This window comes from Oryctolagus cuniculus, chromosome 11 (genome assembly GCF_051225735.1).
Source record: "Oryctolagus cuniculus isolate XC-2025 breed Fujian yellow rabbit chromosome 11, ASM5122573v1, whole genome shotgun sequence".
NCBI classification, from domain to species: Eukaryota; Metazoa; Chordata; class Mammalia; order Lagomorpha; family Leporidae; genus Oryctolagus; species Oryctolagus cuniculus.
Window position 1 is genome coordinate 121,571,893 of NC_142877.1, and position 13,892 is coordinate 121,585,784.

Sequence of the window (13,892 nt, forward strand, 5' to 3'; positions counted from 1 at the left end):
CACAGAGATGGCCCAGAAGAGGCCTGCCTGCAGTCGGCGCTCTGGAGTGATTTCCACGCAGCCCCACGGTGCTCCCTCCCTGCTTCTTGGTCTGGTCTCAACTAGGGGGGGGGTCCCTCGGCCCCTCCCTACTTCTTGGTCTGGTCTCGACTGGGGGGGTCCCTTGGCCCCTCCCTACTTCTTGGTCTGGTCTCGACTGGGGGGGGTCCCTTGGCCCCTCCCTACTTCTTGGTCTGGTCTCGACTAGGGGGGTCCCTTGGCCCCTCCTTACTTCTTGGTCTGGTCTCGACTGGGGGGGTCCCTTGGCCCCTCCCTACTCTTGGTCTGGTCTCGACTAGGGGGGTCCCTTGGCCCCTCCCTACTTCTTGGTCTGGTCTCGACTGGGGGGGTCCCTTGACCCCTCCCTACTCTTGGTCTGGTCTCGACTGGGGGGGTCCCTTGGCCCCTCCCTACTTCTTGGTCTGGTCTCGACTGGGGGGGTTCCTTGGCCCTCTGCTGGCCGGGCGGCTGGGCCTGCCTCCTCGGGAACCTGACTTTCCCTGGCTGTTTCCCATGAGCGTAAGCCCACCCTGCACATAGGAGGGCTGAGCTGAGGCTTCCGTGTTCGCCGTCAGCGGCTCTTGTTTCTCTCCTTTCTTTCTCTGATGAGAGAATTGAGATCTTCCCTCCAAATCAAAGCCTATTCATCCCTCCGCCAGCCAAAGTGGATGTGTTCGCGTCCGCTCCCTGCCTCGAGCGAGGTTCTCTTTGTCAGGTATCTGAGTGTGGGCAATTCTGCCTCCTTTCTGGGCAAATAAATCCAAGGAGTGTCTGGGCTTGCATAAACAGTGTGTTTTTATGCCAAGTCAATGGGATACATGTTTTTTTCCATTTTAGCATAAATCCAGGGACACAGTGTGTTTGCATAATTTATTTTTATTTTTAATCAAGAAGACAAGATGTTTCAGTGGAATTTTCGGTCTGTGGCTCCGCGGTGTAAAGTGCTGAGAAAAGTGGCTGACGTGTTGTGGTTGCCTCCCCTGCTTCCCGCTTCCCGGGGACTTGGTGACAATGCCCTGCCCTGCCACGTGCGGCGTGTGTGAAGAAAGTGTTGTGGCCTGAAAGATGACAATAATTACAACTGCCTTTTATTCATTATATGTACACTCTTATTTCCAGTGAAATGGAAATTTCAGATTCAGAATTATTGCTAACCAAATTACCTTTATCGGTGAAAGAGCATCTGCTCACCATTACTTGTAAACCAGGAAAAATGGATCTTTTCAGCATATACGTTTGCAGCTCTGATGCATATAAATTGGAAGTAATGCCCGGAGTTTAGCAGTCCATTTGTCACCGTGTTCCAAGCAGGAGGCAGCCTTGCCAGAAGCTCATTACGCACATCAGGTGGAGGTGGGGAGCTGGGGCGGCTCCGCATCAGTCCTCAGTACTGCCTCCAGAGAAGCCACAGCTGCCGGGCGAGCGCGGCGCCTCCGTCTGTTCCGGGGTGGACATTCCTTCGGCCCTCGAGAGCCCGTTTGGCCTGGGCCGCTCTGCGGAGCACTCCCGCGAGGGGCCTCACGCCCGGGGCTGCCGTCGCCACCATGTGGACATGGATTTTGTCTTGTTAGGTCCTTTAGCTCAGAGTTCTGTTCGGGCAGGAGAGAAGGCCAGATTCCTGAGGACACGGGTGTGGGCGATTCTGCCGAGCAGACAGTGTGGAGGCTGTCTGCCGTTTCCTGTTTCCTGTGTCTGCTGCAGGTGGTGGACCCCAGGGCAGCAGGTGGCCTGGGCTGGGAGGGTTCCCGAGTGTGGCGAGACGCCTTCCGTCTGGATGCAGCTGGCCTGCGCCCTGGGCTGCTGCCGTGCAGTTTTCTCACGCGTCTCCCCCTTCCTGTGGCCGGGGCGCTCACAGCAGCACCGGGCTTTGTTCTGACAGACGGGGCAGCCGTGCCCACATGCTGGTCCCCAGAGACCCAAAGGTGGGCCTCGTGTTGCTGTGGCATTTGAGTCATTTCAGGGACACGGGGGATGCTCCTGGGCCCTGTCTTGAGTACTGCTGCCTCGGTGCACCTTGGGATCGCTTACGTCTCCTAGGGTCAGGGCCAGGTGGGCGGCCCTCCGGGGGCTGCCCGGGAAGCTCGGTGCAGGGCGCTCACCCCGCCGCAGTGGGGTGGGTCCTTTCTTGCCAAGTCAGCGTCAGGTGGGACCGGGCCCCTCTCTGTGCCCTGCTGCCTCTTAGTCTCTACAGGTAGGGTGAAAATTGATAATTTTCGCTTTGTTCCTCTAGGTTACTTCAGTGACACACGTTCCACAAATACGCGCTTGATTTCTCAAATCAGTGTCTTGCTGTTTGCTTTTGAAAGGTGACGCCTGCCCCCAGGCTCACGTTAGAGCTGTCTGCCTGCCCACTTCGCAAGATGAGGGCCTTCTCCACGCTCGCCCGCTGGTGCCGCCGGCAGAACAGCCGGGGCAGGGGAGGCTGTGGCTGTCCCGCCCCGGTGACTCCCTGCCAGGCTCCATCTGCCTGCTTTGCCCCAGCCCTGTCTCCCACGTTTGCTGCCTGTTTAACAGTGTCCTTCAGCACCGGTCACACACCAGGTGCTTCTCTGGGTGCTGGGTTCCTGCCCCCACCCTGCAGACCAGGCCTGTGCCAGCGCCTGGCCACTAGGGCTGCAGGTGAACAGAAGCCCCATTGAACCTGCATTGGTAAGACTCGCATCTGCTACGAAATGGAGCTGTCCCACCGCTGCCTTGGTGCTGTAGGGTCTTGGGCGGGATCATTGGTAAACAAGGGGTGGCCAGACAGGGTCGGTGGCCGGCACTTGTGGCTTTCATGGCCAGAGCCCACCTCTGAGCAAGAGCTGCACTCCAGCCAGGGTGTCACGTGGAGCCCCTGAGTGGAGCCAGGCGCCTGCTGTGGGAGTGGCCCTCACGCTGCCCGGGGAGGCTGCCTGGCTCGGCCTCCCTGCCCCGGGCACGCTGTTTCCTGGCAGATTTTCTCCCCAGAGCTGGTGCTGTCTTGAGGCCTGCTCTTGCCCGAACAGCCAGCTGCGTGTTCCTGAGAGCGGACTCCTGCTCTGCTTGTTCGGCCAGTGTAGCCGCTCTGTGAACTGCTGGTTTCCACGTTCCTCAGATTTGAGTTTCACGGGGATGGGCCTTGGCCAGCGCACCAGCCGTGGCGGCCTCTGTCCTTGTGCGGTGGGACAGGGCAGGCTTGGGTCGGGGAGCCACCTCGGGGCCAGCGGAGCTTTCCGTCTCGCAGCTCTGAAGCTGCGCGTAATTCAGGTGAGGAGTCCTTCTTTCACAGAATTCCGTTAAGGGTTGGTGCAGGAGGGTGGAAGTCTGCCAGTCACGTTTGCACGGTGTGTGTCGGATCTTCTAGGCTGAAATCAAAAAGAACTCCCTGTCTAGGGGCCGAGCGTCCCGCTGGAGCAGCCCCTTGTAAGCTCCCCGTCCCTGAGCCTAGCACAGGCAGCTCAGGCCCACTCCTCTCCCCGGCCGAGCCCTGCGAGGCAGCACCCGGCACAGGTGTGTGGGGCTCTGGGGTCCCACTCGCTGCCTGCACCAGGCATCCTCCTCAGGGCTCTCCAGTGGGGTGTCCAGTTGTGGGGGTGGGGAGGGGCAGGGGGCCTGATTCTGGTCTCCAGCACATGAAAGACTTTGAGGATGAGGCGTAGCTGAAGGTAGCAGAGGATTAGCTGAGCAGGGACCACACTTGGGCAGGCGTGCGGGCTCCACAGGGAGCGCAGCCTGTGAGGTTCAGGCCCCGGCCTCTCTCTGACCTGGAGGCCCAGGGCTCAGCTTTCTGGGGGGGTGGGCATTTCCAGGAATTCAGCGACTGCCCATTTCTGGCTTTGTAAGGTCAGGTGCGCGTTGGGAGTGTGATAATGATATTGTAAGTCTGTAGTCACTGGGGAGTGGGCAGCAGCCCTGCTGGGTGTTTGGGGCCAGGCAAGTTCTGGGTAGCAGTTTCCAACAATGGTGGCTTCGCGTTCCTGGCCCTGGGTGGAGTTTTAGCAGCAGCCCAGTGGAGGGTCTGTGACATATTTCCTCCTGTTCTTTTTGCTGGTCCCTGGCTGTTCTCTCACCAATGGCCTGAGGCCTCTGCAGGCTCCCTGGCACCCCACTCCTGGGTTCCTGAGGGGCTCCTCCGCCAGCGCCCCGATGTCACCAGCCCATCTTCTTTGCCTTGGTCTTGTATTACCCTGTCCATTATGCAGCATTAGCCAGCATCCCCTTAAGCTGTGCCCCCATCAGCTGGCCCCGGGTGTCCTGTCCCACACTTGTCTGGGCAGCCGAGGACACCGTGGCTCAGAGAGGGAGGAGTGTCAGTGAGCAGAGACACGGCAGAGACACAGGACGCTGCCTCTGCTTTCCTGGGGCCATCCCAGCAAGGCCTCCTCTTCCGCGGGCAAGAGCACTTCCTGACCTTGGTGGCCCTGGCGGCTCCTAAACGAAGCAGGAGGATCACAGGACGGGGGCCTCCCCAGCCCACTCCTCCTCCTCCACCTCTGGGCCTCCGGGCTGGGAAAGCCCTGTTTCTGAGATATGTGCCGGGCTCGGATGGACACAAAGTCCCACCCTGGCCTCCAGTTTGTGTAGAAGGGACCGGTTCTTACCAGCTCTTCCCAGTGCAGCCGCTGGGGCAGCACGCAGAAGCAGGCGCATCATTCCCGGAATGATCCTCGCGGGAGCTCAAGGCCTCGCAGGCTCTCCGAGCACCCCGGCCCCTTTTCTGCAGGGGTGCAGGGGCCTTGGGTGTGGCCCTTGACTTGGGTGGGAAGGCAGGACGCTGTTTGCTGCAAGCTTGCGCTCAGGCAGTGATGCTTTGTGCAGCCTGGCTCTTGCCAGGGCCCAGCTGTCTTCAGGGCGCCCCAACCCGTGCTCAGGGGCTGTCGGGGGAGTGTCACTCCTGGGGGCGCTCACCTGAGCTCCCCACGTACCCTGGAGTCTCAGACCCCCGGTTGGCATGTGCTCATCCTCGCAGGTTTCGGGCTGGGGAGGTGTGGGAGCTGTGTCTTTGCCGTCGTTCCTGCATGGTCATCGGTGGCGGTCCACCAAGGAGAGTGAGCTGCCGAGTTTCTCCTTAATGGAGCTGTTTGTCCCTTGGGGATGCCACGTGGGCTGCCCTGGCTGTTGGAATGTGGGCTGTGAGGCAGGCCCAGGGCCTCAGGGAGCAGCACGCCTGGACGCTGGGGCTCCCCCGAGGGCTCTCCTGACAGCCTGGGGCCTGTGTTTGTGTCCCGCAGAGCAAGTCCACCAGCACCTGGACCAGCACGAAGTGAGATACCTGCAGTTTGCCTTCCGCTGGATGAACAACCTGCTTATGAGGGAAGTGCCTCTTCGCTGCACCATCCGGCTGTGGGACACCTACCAGGTGAGCGCCCGGGCGCCTCGGGGCGGCGTCTCCGCTCCACTCTGAGTGTGCAGCTGGCGGCGGCCCGCGGCGGTCCGTGTAGCTCCGCTGTGGGTTCGAGCTGCTTCTGCCAGGGCCCGCACTTGTGCTCTGAGTTACTTACAGCGCAATGAAGATTTAAAAAACCACGGGCAGACGCAGTGCAACATGAGAGTTTCCACTCTTCACCAATTTTGATGAAATTCATTTCTTTAGGAGATTGAGTTTTCTGGAACCAGCCACCTTTGTTCCCTCGAGTGTCCCCGTGCTTATTCTAGCACCTTTTCATTTTGTTCAGATGTTTGCTGAAGCTGAGCCCAGACTGTGGGGGTTTAGGTGCCAGCGTTTCATCATCAGTTGCAAATAGCAGGCTCCATTATGGGGGATTAGGAACCGAGTCTCTGAGCACCGAAGCCGGAAGGGGCGGCTAGTTTGCATCCCGACTCCTCCCAGCCGGCTTTTCCTGCCCAGAGCACAGCGTGCGGGGCTGCCTGCTAAGGCCTGGGAGGGGGCAGCTGCCTCGGGGATTGGGGAAAGGTGGGGGTGTCTGGAAAACGGGGCCCGGGCATCGGGCTTTCCTGTCAGGTAGCGTGAGCCCCAGGGGTCAGGCTCAACATCAGAGCCTTCCGTGTGCGTGGACACGGTGGGAGCGGGGAGGGGGTGTGGGCAGCCAGAGAGGGTGGGGGTCTCTCTGATCTGGGTTGTTGGGCCCTCTGCCTCCAGGCCTCCTGTTCGGAGCTTGTTTTCCTGTGACTCACCTGGAGTGACACTGGTCCCAGGGACTGTGGCCACAGTGCAGGGCGGGTCCGCGGGCCCCGAGGACCCGTGTCTTGACTGCTTTCACTTTTGCCGTCTCATGACCTTCACCACAGCCCCCACTTGGGATTTGCTCTCCTAGGAGCGTGGCAGCCACAGGGTTCGTGGCCCCGGCGCCGGCTGGCGCGTGAAGCCTCACCTGGGGCTGTTTGGTTGAGGTGGCTGCTGGCCTGGTGCTGTTGGTCTGCTCTCTGTGGTATTACAGGAAACAAAACTTAATGCCCCGTAAATTGCGAACGCTCTCCATTTTTGTGATTGGTTAGGCTGTTCAAGGCCCAGGCCCCCTCGTTAAACACAGAGTTCCTCATAATACTGTCCCCATTATGAATAAATTAGGTATTAAGTCAATCGCATTTTGAGGAGCCAGGAAATGGATTGGCTCGTGCCTGGTCCTGCACCACTTCGCTGAAAACTCCTAACAGGCATTAAAAGTTTAAGCACAATTGCGGCATCTTTATTGAGTTAATTTTCCTGAAATTAAATTTTGTCATGAATTGACTCATTTATACCATGGGCTCATTCTTGAACTGACAGTATCCTGATCATAAACCTTTTCATATCTTAAAAATTGGGGGTATTTCTATTTTACAGGGCCAAGTAACCATGAAATTGTATTGCATCTTTTGGCAATGAAAATACACAGTAATCATAGGATAGCAATCGGGTGATTACTCTCCCCCAAACCAGGGTGTTTATTAGCTGGGCCATTACAGGTTTCTGTAACTCCTTAACCCCTCGCAAGGTGGCTTGAATCCTCCTGGGCCCTGCTTTGGCCAGAGGTTGTTGCTAAGCGCTTGCCCCGACCACGCCCAAGTGAGACAGCAGCGCAGAGGCGGGTGAGGCGCATGGTCACTGGCGTGGGACGGGACTGAGGGAGCTCGCGGAGGGCCCCGTCACAGGGGTGGGTCCAGAGTGTGGGGTGCCGGGGGCTGTCCCTGCAGCCCTGGCGCCCAGGCGAGCCGCAGTGCATGGTCACTGGCGTGGGACGGGACTGAGGGAGCTCGCGGAGGGCCCCGTCACAGGGGTGGGTCCAGGGTGTGGGGTGCCGGGGGCTGTCCCTGCAGCCCTGGCGCCCAGGCGAGCTGCAGCCTTTGCCACCTTTAGGCTTCTCCAGTGGCATGCACGCCGGCTTGGCCTTTTTGCTCCTCGCTCCCCAGAGTGGCTGGGACACACGCACCCTTGATGCCAGGGCCTGGGATGAGGGGAACCCCTGGGCCGCTCCTGCGTTGGCCTGCAGCTCACTGCTCCTGGTCCATTACCGTCCGATCCCTCAGGCAGCGCTTGCTCTGACTCCCCCAGCCTCGCCCCGCCCTGCAGGCTGCTCTCTGACGTGTTGGGTGCGTAGACATGGAGGATTCGTTGACAGGGAGTAAACAAGGGCAGGCGCAGAGGCGACAGGAACGCGTGCCGCAGGGCTCCCGGTGGGACAGCTGTGGACGCTGCTCTTTGATGGCCTGTGGTGGGCCGGGCTTGCCCCTGCGCTCCAAGATGCAGTGTCTGGTGCTCGTGAGGGGCTCGGGGGCTCAGGGAGGGACTCAGGTGGCTCAGGGAGGGCTCCCTCTGGCGCATGACCTCGGATTTCCCTCCACCTCCCCCGTGGCCTCGTCCTCACGTGGGTGAGCCCGCCGGGGCAGCCTTTCTCACTTCCTCCCGTGGTGGGCGCTGCTGAGGCTTCAGCCGGGCCCCAGCTGGGAAGAGTCTGTGAGGTCAGCGTTGTGTCCAAGGGCAGAGTGGGCCGTCCTTGCATGAGCTCCTGCAGCTCGGCTTCCTGCAGTGTCTCGGGTCACTCAGACGACCTTGGTTGTGCTGTCTCAGGCCAGGTGGCGGCCGGGAGGAGGAGTGTCCTGCAGGCAGCCTTGCTGAGCCAGCATTGACCGCCAGTGCCCTGCTCGGGAGAGCTGGTGAGAGTCTGCCCGGGGTGTGCCAGCCACAGCAGGGAGCTGTGCGTTGCACCGAGGCGCTGGGGGTAGACTGGCACCTGTCCTCTTGTTCTTTAGTTAATTCGGAAGTGAGCTTGTTATTATTTACTGTTTTTTAAAGTTTATTTTCATTTTATTTGAAAGGCAGACAGAGAAGGAGAGATCCATCTTCCATCCCCTGGTTCACTCCCCAGATGCCCACAGTGGCCAGGGCTGGGCAAAGCCAGGGCAAGGAGCCCAGAATTCTACCTGGCCTCCCACAGGGGCGAAGGGACTCAAGCACTTAGCCATCACCTCCCACCTCCCAGGGTGTGCATCAGCGGGCAGCTGGACTGGAAGCAGAGCAGCCTCACTCTGACAAGGGATGTAGGTGCCCCAGGCAGTGATTTATCCACCGAGTCAAATGCCCGCTTCTAAACTCGCTGTTTTAAACATCAGGAATAGGGGCGCAGAATGAGAGGTGGAACAGGAAGGTCTGGCCAGAGCAGCCGCCCCAGGAAAGGCAGCGCCTCTGTGGGTCGCGAGTCAGCAGTGGCATCCTCCCCTCCGTCAGACCCGCCCCCAGAGACGGGCGTTCAGTGCACTGTGCACCGGCTGCACGCTCGGGCTGGGCGCACAGGGAAGCAGCCGGGAGTCCGCGCCCAGGGTGCTTGCTTGTACGGGAGAGGGAGCAGATGTGCAACAGCGCACCGGGGGCAAACCTGGCTCAGCTGTGGGTAGTGAGAGGCTGGAGGAGAAAGCAGTGAGCGGGGAAGGGGCCGAGAGTGGCAATGTGGAATTAGAAGGGCTGGAAGACAGAGCACTGGGGACCCAGGAGTGTGGCTGAGCCTGCCCCGCTGGTGCAGGCAGAGCTGAGGTCGTGCGGTGGAGGTGGGGCTCACCGGCTACGTTCAGGGCTCAGAGGCTGTGGCTGGCGGCTGCTCCACAGGGAGTCGGGGATGTCCTCTCGGGGACATTGGAGCAGGCCCCTGAGTGGAGGGAGGGGGCCCAGAGGAGTGGGACAGCGGGTGCCGGGACTCAGTTTCCACGCAGGAGGGTTTCTTCATCTCGGACGGTCTGCGTGCTGGGCTGGATGCCTGCAGGTGCCCGGCCAGTGTCACGTGTGCATTTTCTTGCCTCGTCAGCCGAGACGGCCTAGAAATGGCTCCTGAGCAGCGGTGAGAGCACCCAGTGCCCGGGGCTTGGTGTCTAGTGCCCTTCTCCAGGAAGCGGACCCTGGGCTCCCTGGAGGGGCCGCTGACTGTTGGGCTGGGTAGAGGTGCACCAGACAAGCCTGGCGCATCTCGTGGGGCCAGAGAGGGAGAGGAGCTTTAGTTGCCCTCAGTGACCGGTGTGTTGCAGGGAACCAGCGGGCAGGGCTGGAGCGACCGAGCAGCAGGTAGCCAGAGAGGGACTGCGTGAAGTGTGAGGTGGTGACGTGGGTGCACTCTGACCTCCACAACGGGGAAGAGACAGCTCACACGGCAGAGGAGTCCCAGCGGGGAAACAGTAACAGCAGGGAGGTCCTGGCGCACGCAGCCAGCGCCCAGCTCAGTGCCCACGGTGGCCGGGCGGGCGGGCGGGCAGCAGCAGCCCTGCTACAGTGTGACGAGAAGGCCGCTCGGCCCGTGGGGGTCCCGCAGTTCCACTGCCCCGCCTGTCCATGCTTTGTGCTGAGCAGGAGGCCTCCGCGGCGGGCGGGATCGGCTGAGCTGCAGGAGGCTGGAGGGCAAGATGGAGGCGTGGCCAGATGGAGGCGTGGCCAGGGCTGGTCCCGCTGAGGGCTTGTGGACGGCCGCCCCTCGCGTGGCCTTTCCTGTCTTCTCCCTGTGTGTCCTCTCCCTTATCCTCCTGGATAAGGGCACCGCCTGTGTGACCTTGTTGACCATGGTGAACTCCTTCAGTCTCCAAATACAGCCCAGCCGGGTCGGGACCTCCCCCTGTGAATCTGGGTGGACATGGCAGTTCGGTTTGTGGCATGTACCCTGTTCGGTGCAGGAGCACCGGTACAGACCCCTGACGTGGGCAGGTCACGTGGCGGGTTGGTGTTGTGTCCCCAGACTCAGGCACTCACAGCGCCTTGTGCCCGGCACTGCCTTCGAGGATGGACAGGGGGCTTGCAGGGGGCCCTGCTGGGCAGAGAAGCGTCCTGCAGGCTTCACGGCCCTGCTTGGGGCTGCGCCCACCAGTCATTCAGAGCCCCCCTGAGCCAGGAGGCGTGGCCTCAGGGGCCCTCCCTCACCTCGTCTGGACTTAGTGGGTGTTGCTGACATTGCTTATCTGTGGAAAACAGCCACAAATGTGGCTTCTACCAGCAGGTTGGGAACCTGGCTGTGCTCTGCTTTCTGAAGGCCAGGGCCTGCTCCCCCGGGCCTGTCCCTGCAGCAGCCCGAGTCCTGGGATATCTGCACGTGACCTCCGGAGGACTGGTGGGGCACTGGCTCCTGTGGGGCCCACAGCCCCCAGGATCCCTCACTGGGTGGGTCCTGGAACCGAAGCTGCCTTTTGTTGGGAGCTGGCTGCTCTCCTCCTCCTCTTCCTCCTCCTCGTCCTCCTCCCCCTGAGCGTCAGCCATGCCAGAGCTCGGCTTGCCGGTGCCGGGACGTCCGCTGGAGGGCCCGCCCCTTGGGCAGATGGGGCAGAATGCAGACGGATGCAGATCTGAAGGGTACCTTCCCTTCCCCTGTGCTCAGGTCCCCGCCGGCCTCGTGGGTGTGGGCAGCTGGGCTGCTGTGCCTTCTGGGAGAAGCAGGGCTGCCTCCGGGAGAGACAGGGACGGGGAGGCAGGACCGCAGGAGGGGGTGCGGGGCTGTGCCGTGCCGGGAGATCCCTGCGAGAGCGCAGGGCCCGGGGAGGTAGAGGTGGGGCGGGGCCCTGTGCTCGGCACCTGAGGCGAGGCTGTCACTCAGAAGCCAGTGTGCCGCCGGGATGGCCTTGGAATGAGAAAGAACGTCAGCGTTTCAGAAAGGAAACGCGGGAGCTGGTCCTGAGGAGCGTGGTGTTCGCAGAGTCCGGCGCCTGCCTCCCCGGGGAGCGTGCGGGCGCTGGCTGAGGCCTGACCTCATTTGCTGGTGCTCAGGCAGCAGCCGCGGAGTCTGTTCTCCTGGGCCTCGGCGTTTTGTTTCCAGTTTGGTGAATGTCACCTTTGATTTGACGTCTGCATCACTCCAGGCCCCGTGGCCCCCGGCTGTGGCTGCCCGGTGCATGAGAGGCCCCTTGCCTGCCCCCTGCGAGGCGGGGACGCGCGTCACTGAGAGAGGAGGAGGGAGAGCGCCGGGCTTCCTGTTCCGTGACCTCGCGGTTTGCAGGTGAGCGTGGCCAGGCGACTTCCTCTGGCTTACAGCCGGTACCGCGTTCCTTCCTGGTGGTGTCCAGAGGGGCACGTGGATTTATTTAGGAACTTCGGCCGCCCTGAAGTGGGTCTGCCGTGGCTGTGCCGCGCCCTCCTCACACAGGTGCTGCCATCTCGGCCACCAGGTGCTCAGCTGGGCCCCCTCGGCATCGGCTCCGCTCGCTTCCATGTCAGCCCTCTGAGCAGACTTGGGGGGACGTGGTGGGCGGTGTGGTGGACCTGAGGACACCTGGAGCTGCCGCCCACCGGTGGCCATGGGGTGTGCACCTAGGGCAAGGATTGGTCTGGGCTTTTCACCTCAGGAGGTGCCCAGCACGGAGGAGACGGGGGCTGAGCCCACCCCTGTCACTGGTGTTTTGTGAGCAGGAAAGCTGTAGATTCTGGGCTTTATTGCCAGGCAGCATTCGGTTCTTAGAGAACTTGAACTGGAGTGGAGGAGGAGCCTTAGTGCCCCGCACCCCGCCCTGCCGGTGTTTCTGTTTCACCCCGCGTCGTGGGCCGGGCTGCGTTAAGATCGTGGTGGGAGCGGGATTCAGCTCCCGCAGTTGCTCTGGGCCGGAGCCAGGGTGGCCGCTGTCAGTCTCCCTCAGCCGCTCCGTCCACACCTGCTCTGGGTCTGGCGCTGTTCCCAGACAGCAGGAATGCACAGTCGTCTCCTGCTCTCAGAGTTTCTCCGTCCCGGTGAGAGGCCCTGACACCAGCCAGGAGCAGTCACTGAGCTCTCCTCCGGTGAGGGAGGGGAACTCAGCAGGGGGCTCCCTGGTCCACGCCATTCTCTGGGCCCTGATGGAGATCAGCCTGTGTGGCTGGGGTCCCCGGGAACAGAGCCCTTCAGTCTGCGGAGGCCTCGAGCCCCTGCGCTGGAGTGCAGCAGACGCCGGGAGCCTCGAGGGTCATCTCGGGGCAGTTGGCCCAGGCTGGAGCTCTCATGGCGCGGTCGAGGTAGGAGCAGAGGTGCGGCTGTCTGAAAGGTGGGAGTAGAGTTGCGGCTGTGTGGGAGAGGTGGGAGTAGAGGTGCGGCTGTGTGGGAGAGGCAGGAATAGAGGTGCGGCTGTGTGGGAGAGGCAGGAGTAGAGGTGTGGCTGTGTGGGAGAGGCGGGAGCGTAGGTGCAGCTGTGTGGGAGAGGTGGGAGCAGAGGTGTGGCTGTGTGGGAGAGGCGGGAGTAGAGGTGCGGCTGTGGGAGAGGTGGGAGCAGAGGTGCGGCTGTGTGGGAGTAGAGGTGCGACTGTGTGGGAGTAGAGGTGCGGCTGTGTGGGAGAGGTGGGAGCAGAGGTGCGGCTGTGTGGGAGAGGCGGGAGCGGAGGTGCGGCTGTGTGGGAGAGGTGGGAGCGGAGGTGCGGCTCTGGGAGAGGTGGGAGCAGGGGTGCGGCTGTGTGGGAGAGGTGGGAGCAGGGGTGCGGCTATGTGGGAGGAGCTGCTGTAAGGGTGTTCGGCCCCCGAGCTGGGGCTCCTGTCGTTTAACCTCGGTCCTGGGGTCTGGGGTCCTGCACTGCGTAAGCACAGTGAACCCACGGGGGCTTTACATGAGCATTGTGTGTGTGAGTTTTGCTTTTTTTTTTTTTTTTTTTTTTTTACAGAGATTAAGGTGGGGGGTGGGCGCCTTCCCAGAAACCGTGTTGAACATGGAGCTCAGCGTGCCAGCAGAAGACCACAGCGCCGTGTTGAGTTGTGGCTGGAGTGCCGGCTGGGGTGTCCTGTCCGTGACTTGTGTGCACCTGCCCTCCTGCCATTACCTCCGGGGGCTCCTGCTCTCTGGGAGACCCGTGCTCGTACCTGGGACTTTATTAGCATGGCTGAGTAAGCCCCGCTGCTGTCCCCTGGGGGCAGGTGACAGCCATACTGGCGGTATGTGAACAGTGAGCACTGGGCGCCTCTCCCTATCTAGGAACAGACATGTGGGAGGTCCCTCGTGTCTGAGCGAGGCCATGCGGGAGGAGGCGCTGTAGGAGGGCACACCCAAGGGCAGCTCCTGCGGTCAGGGACCTCGTGCCCAAGACGTTGAAGGCCCAGGGCAGGTTTCCGGAGAGGCTGAGGGTAGCTTGCGCTGCATGCGGGGGGCAGCTGGGCACATGCTGCATCCGGGAATTGGGCTGCCCTGGTGGGAGAGGTGGGGCCGTGCAGGGAGGTTCTGCAAACCTTGCTCACCTCGCATTTCACCCAGGGCAGGCGCTGGCGAGGAGCCTGGCTCTGGGCAGGCCAGGCCGCTCCCTCAGTCCTGTCGGTGACGGGGCATGGTGGTGAAGGCTGTCACTGAGGCTGTCCTGTGCCATCCACGGCAGGGCTGCAAGGGCTGGGCGGTGTGTCTGCCACACGGCTGTATCCGGGGGCACTGACACATGTCCTCCTTGCTCAGAGCCTGGCCCTGGCCACACGTCCTCGGCGTCTGCGCTGAATTCCCACTGTTTGCCAGCCTCCCTCCCTTCCAGCATTCGAGCCCTCGGTGCTGCG

General features: G+C 61.8%; 1 protein-coding gene across 6 annotated transcripts in view; it reads left to right on the plus strand.

Annotated features, from left to right (window-relative positions):
• The window catches only part of TBC1D22A (TBC1 domain family member 22A), a 358,344-nt gene that overhangs the window by 253,397 nt on the left and 91,055 nt on the right, over positions 1 to 13,892 (plus strand). For 4 of the 6 annotated variants that reach the window (XR_016216437.1, XM_051839990.3, XM_051839989.3 and 1 more), the window contains one exon: positions 5,232 to 5,359. The exons of the other annotated variants lie outside the window; for them this stretch is intronic. Coding sequence is in view for 3 of the 4 variants with exons in the window: in XM_051839990.3 (XP_051695950.1) it covers positions 5,232 to 5,359 (128 nt within the window). In the remaining variant the exon portion in view is untranslated. The remainder of the gene's footprint in view (positions 1 to 5,231; positions 5,360 to 13,892) is intronic. 6 annotated transcript variants of the gene reach the window in all.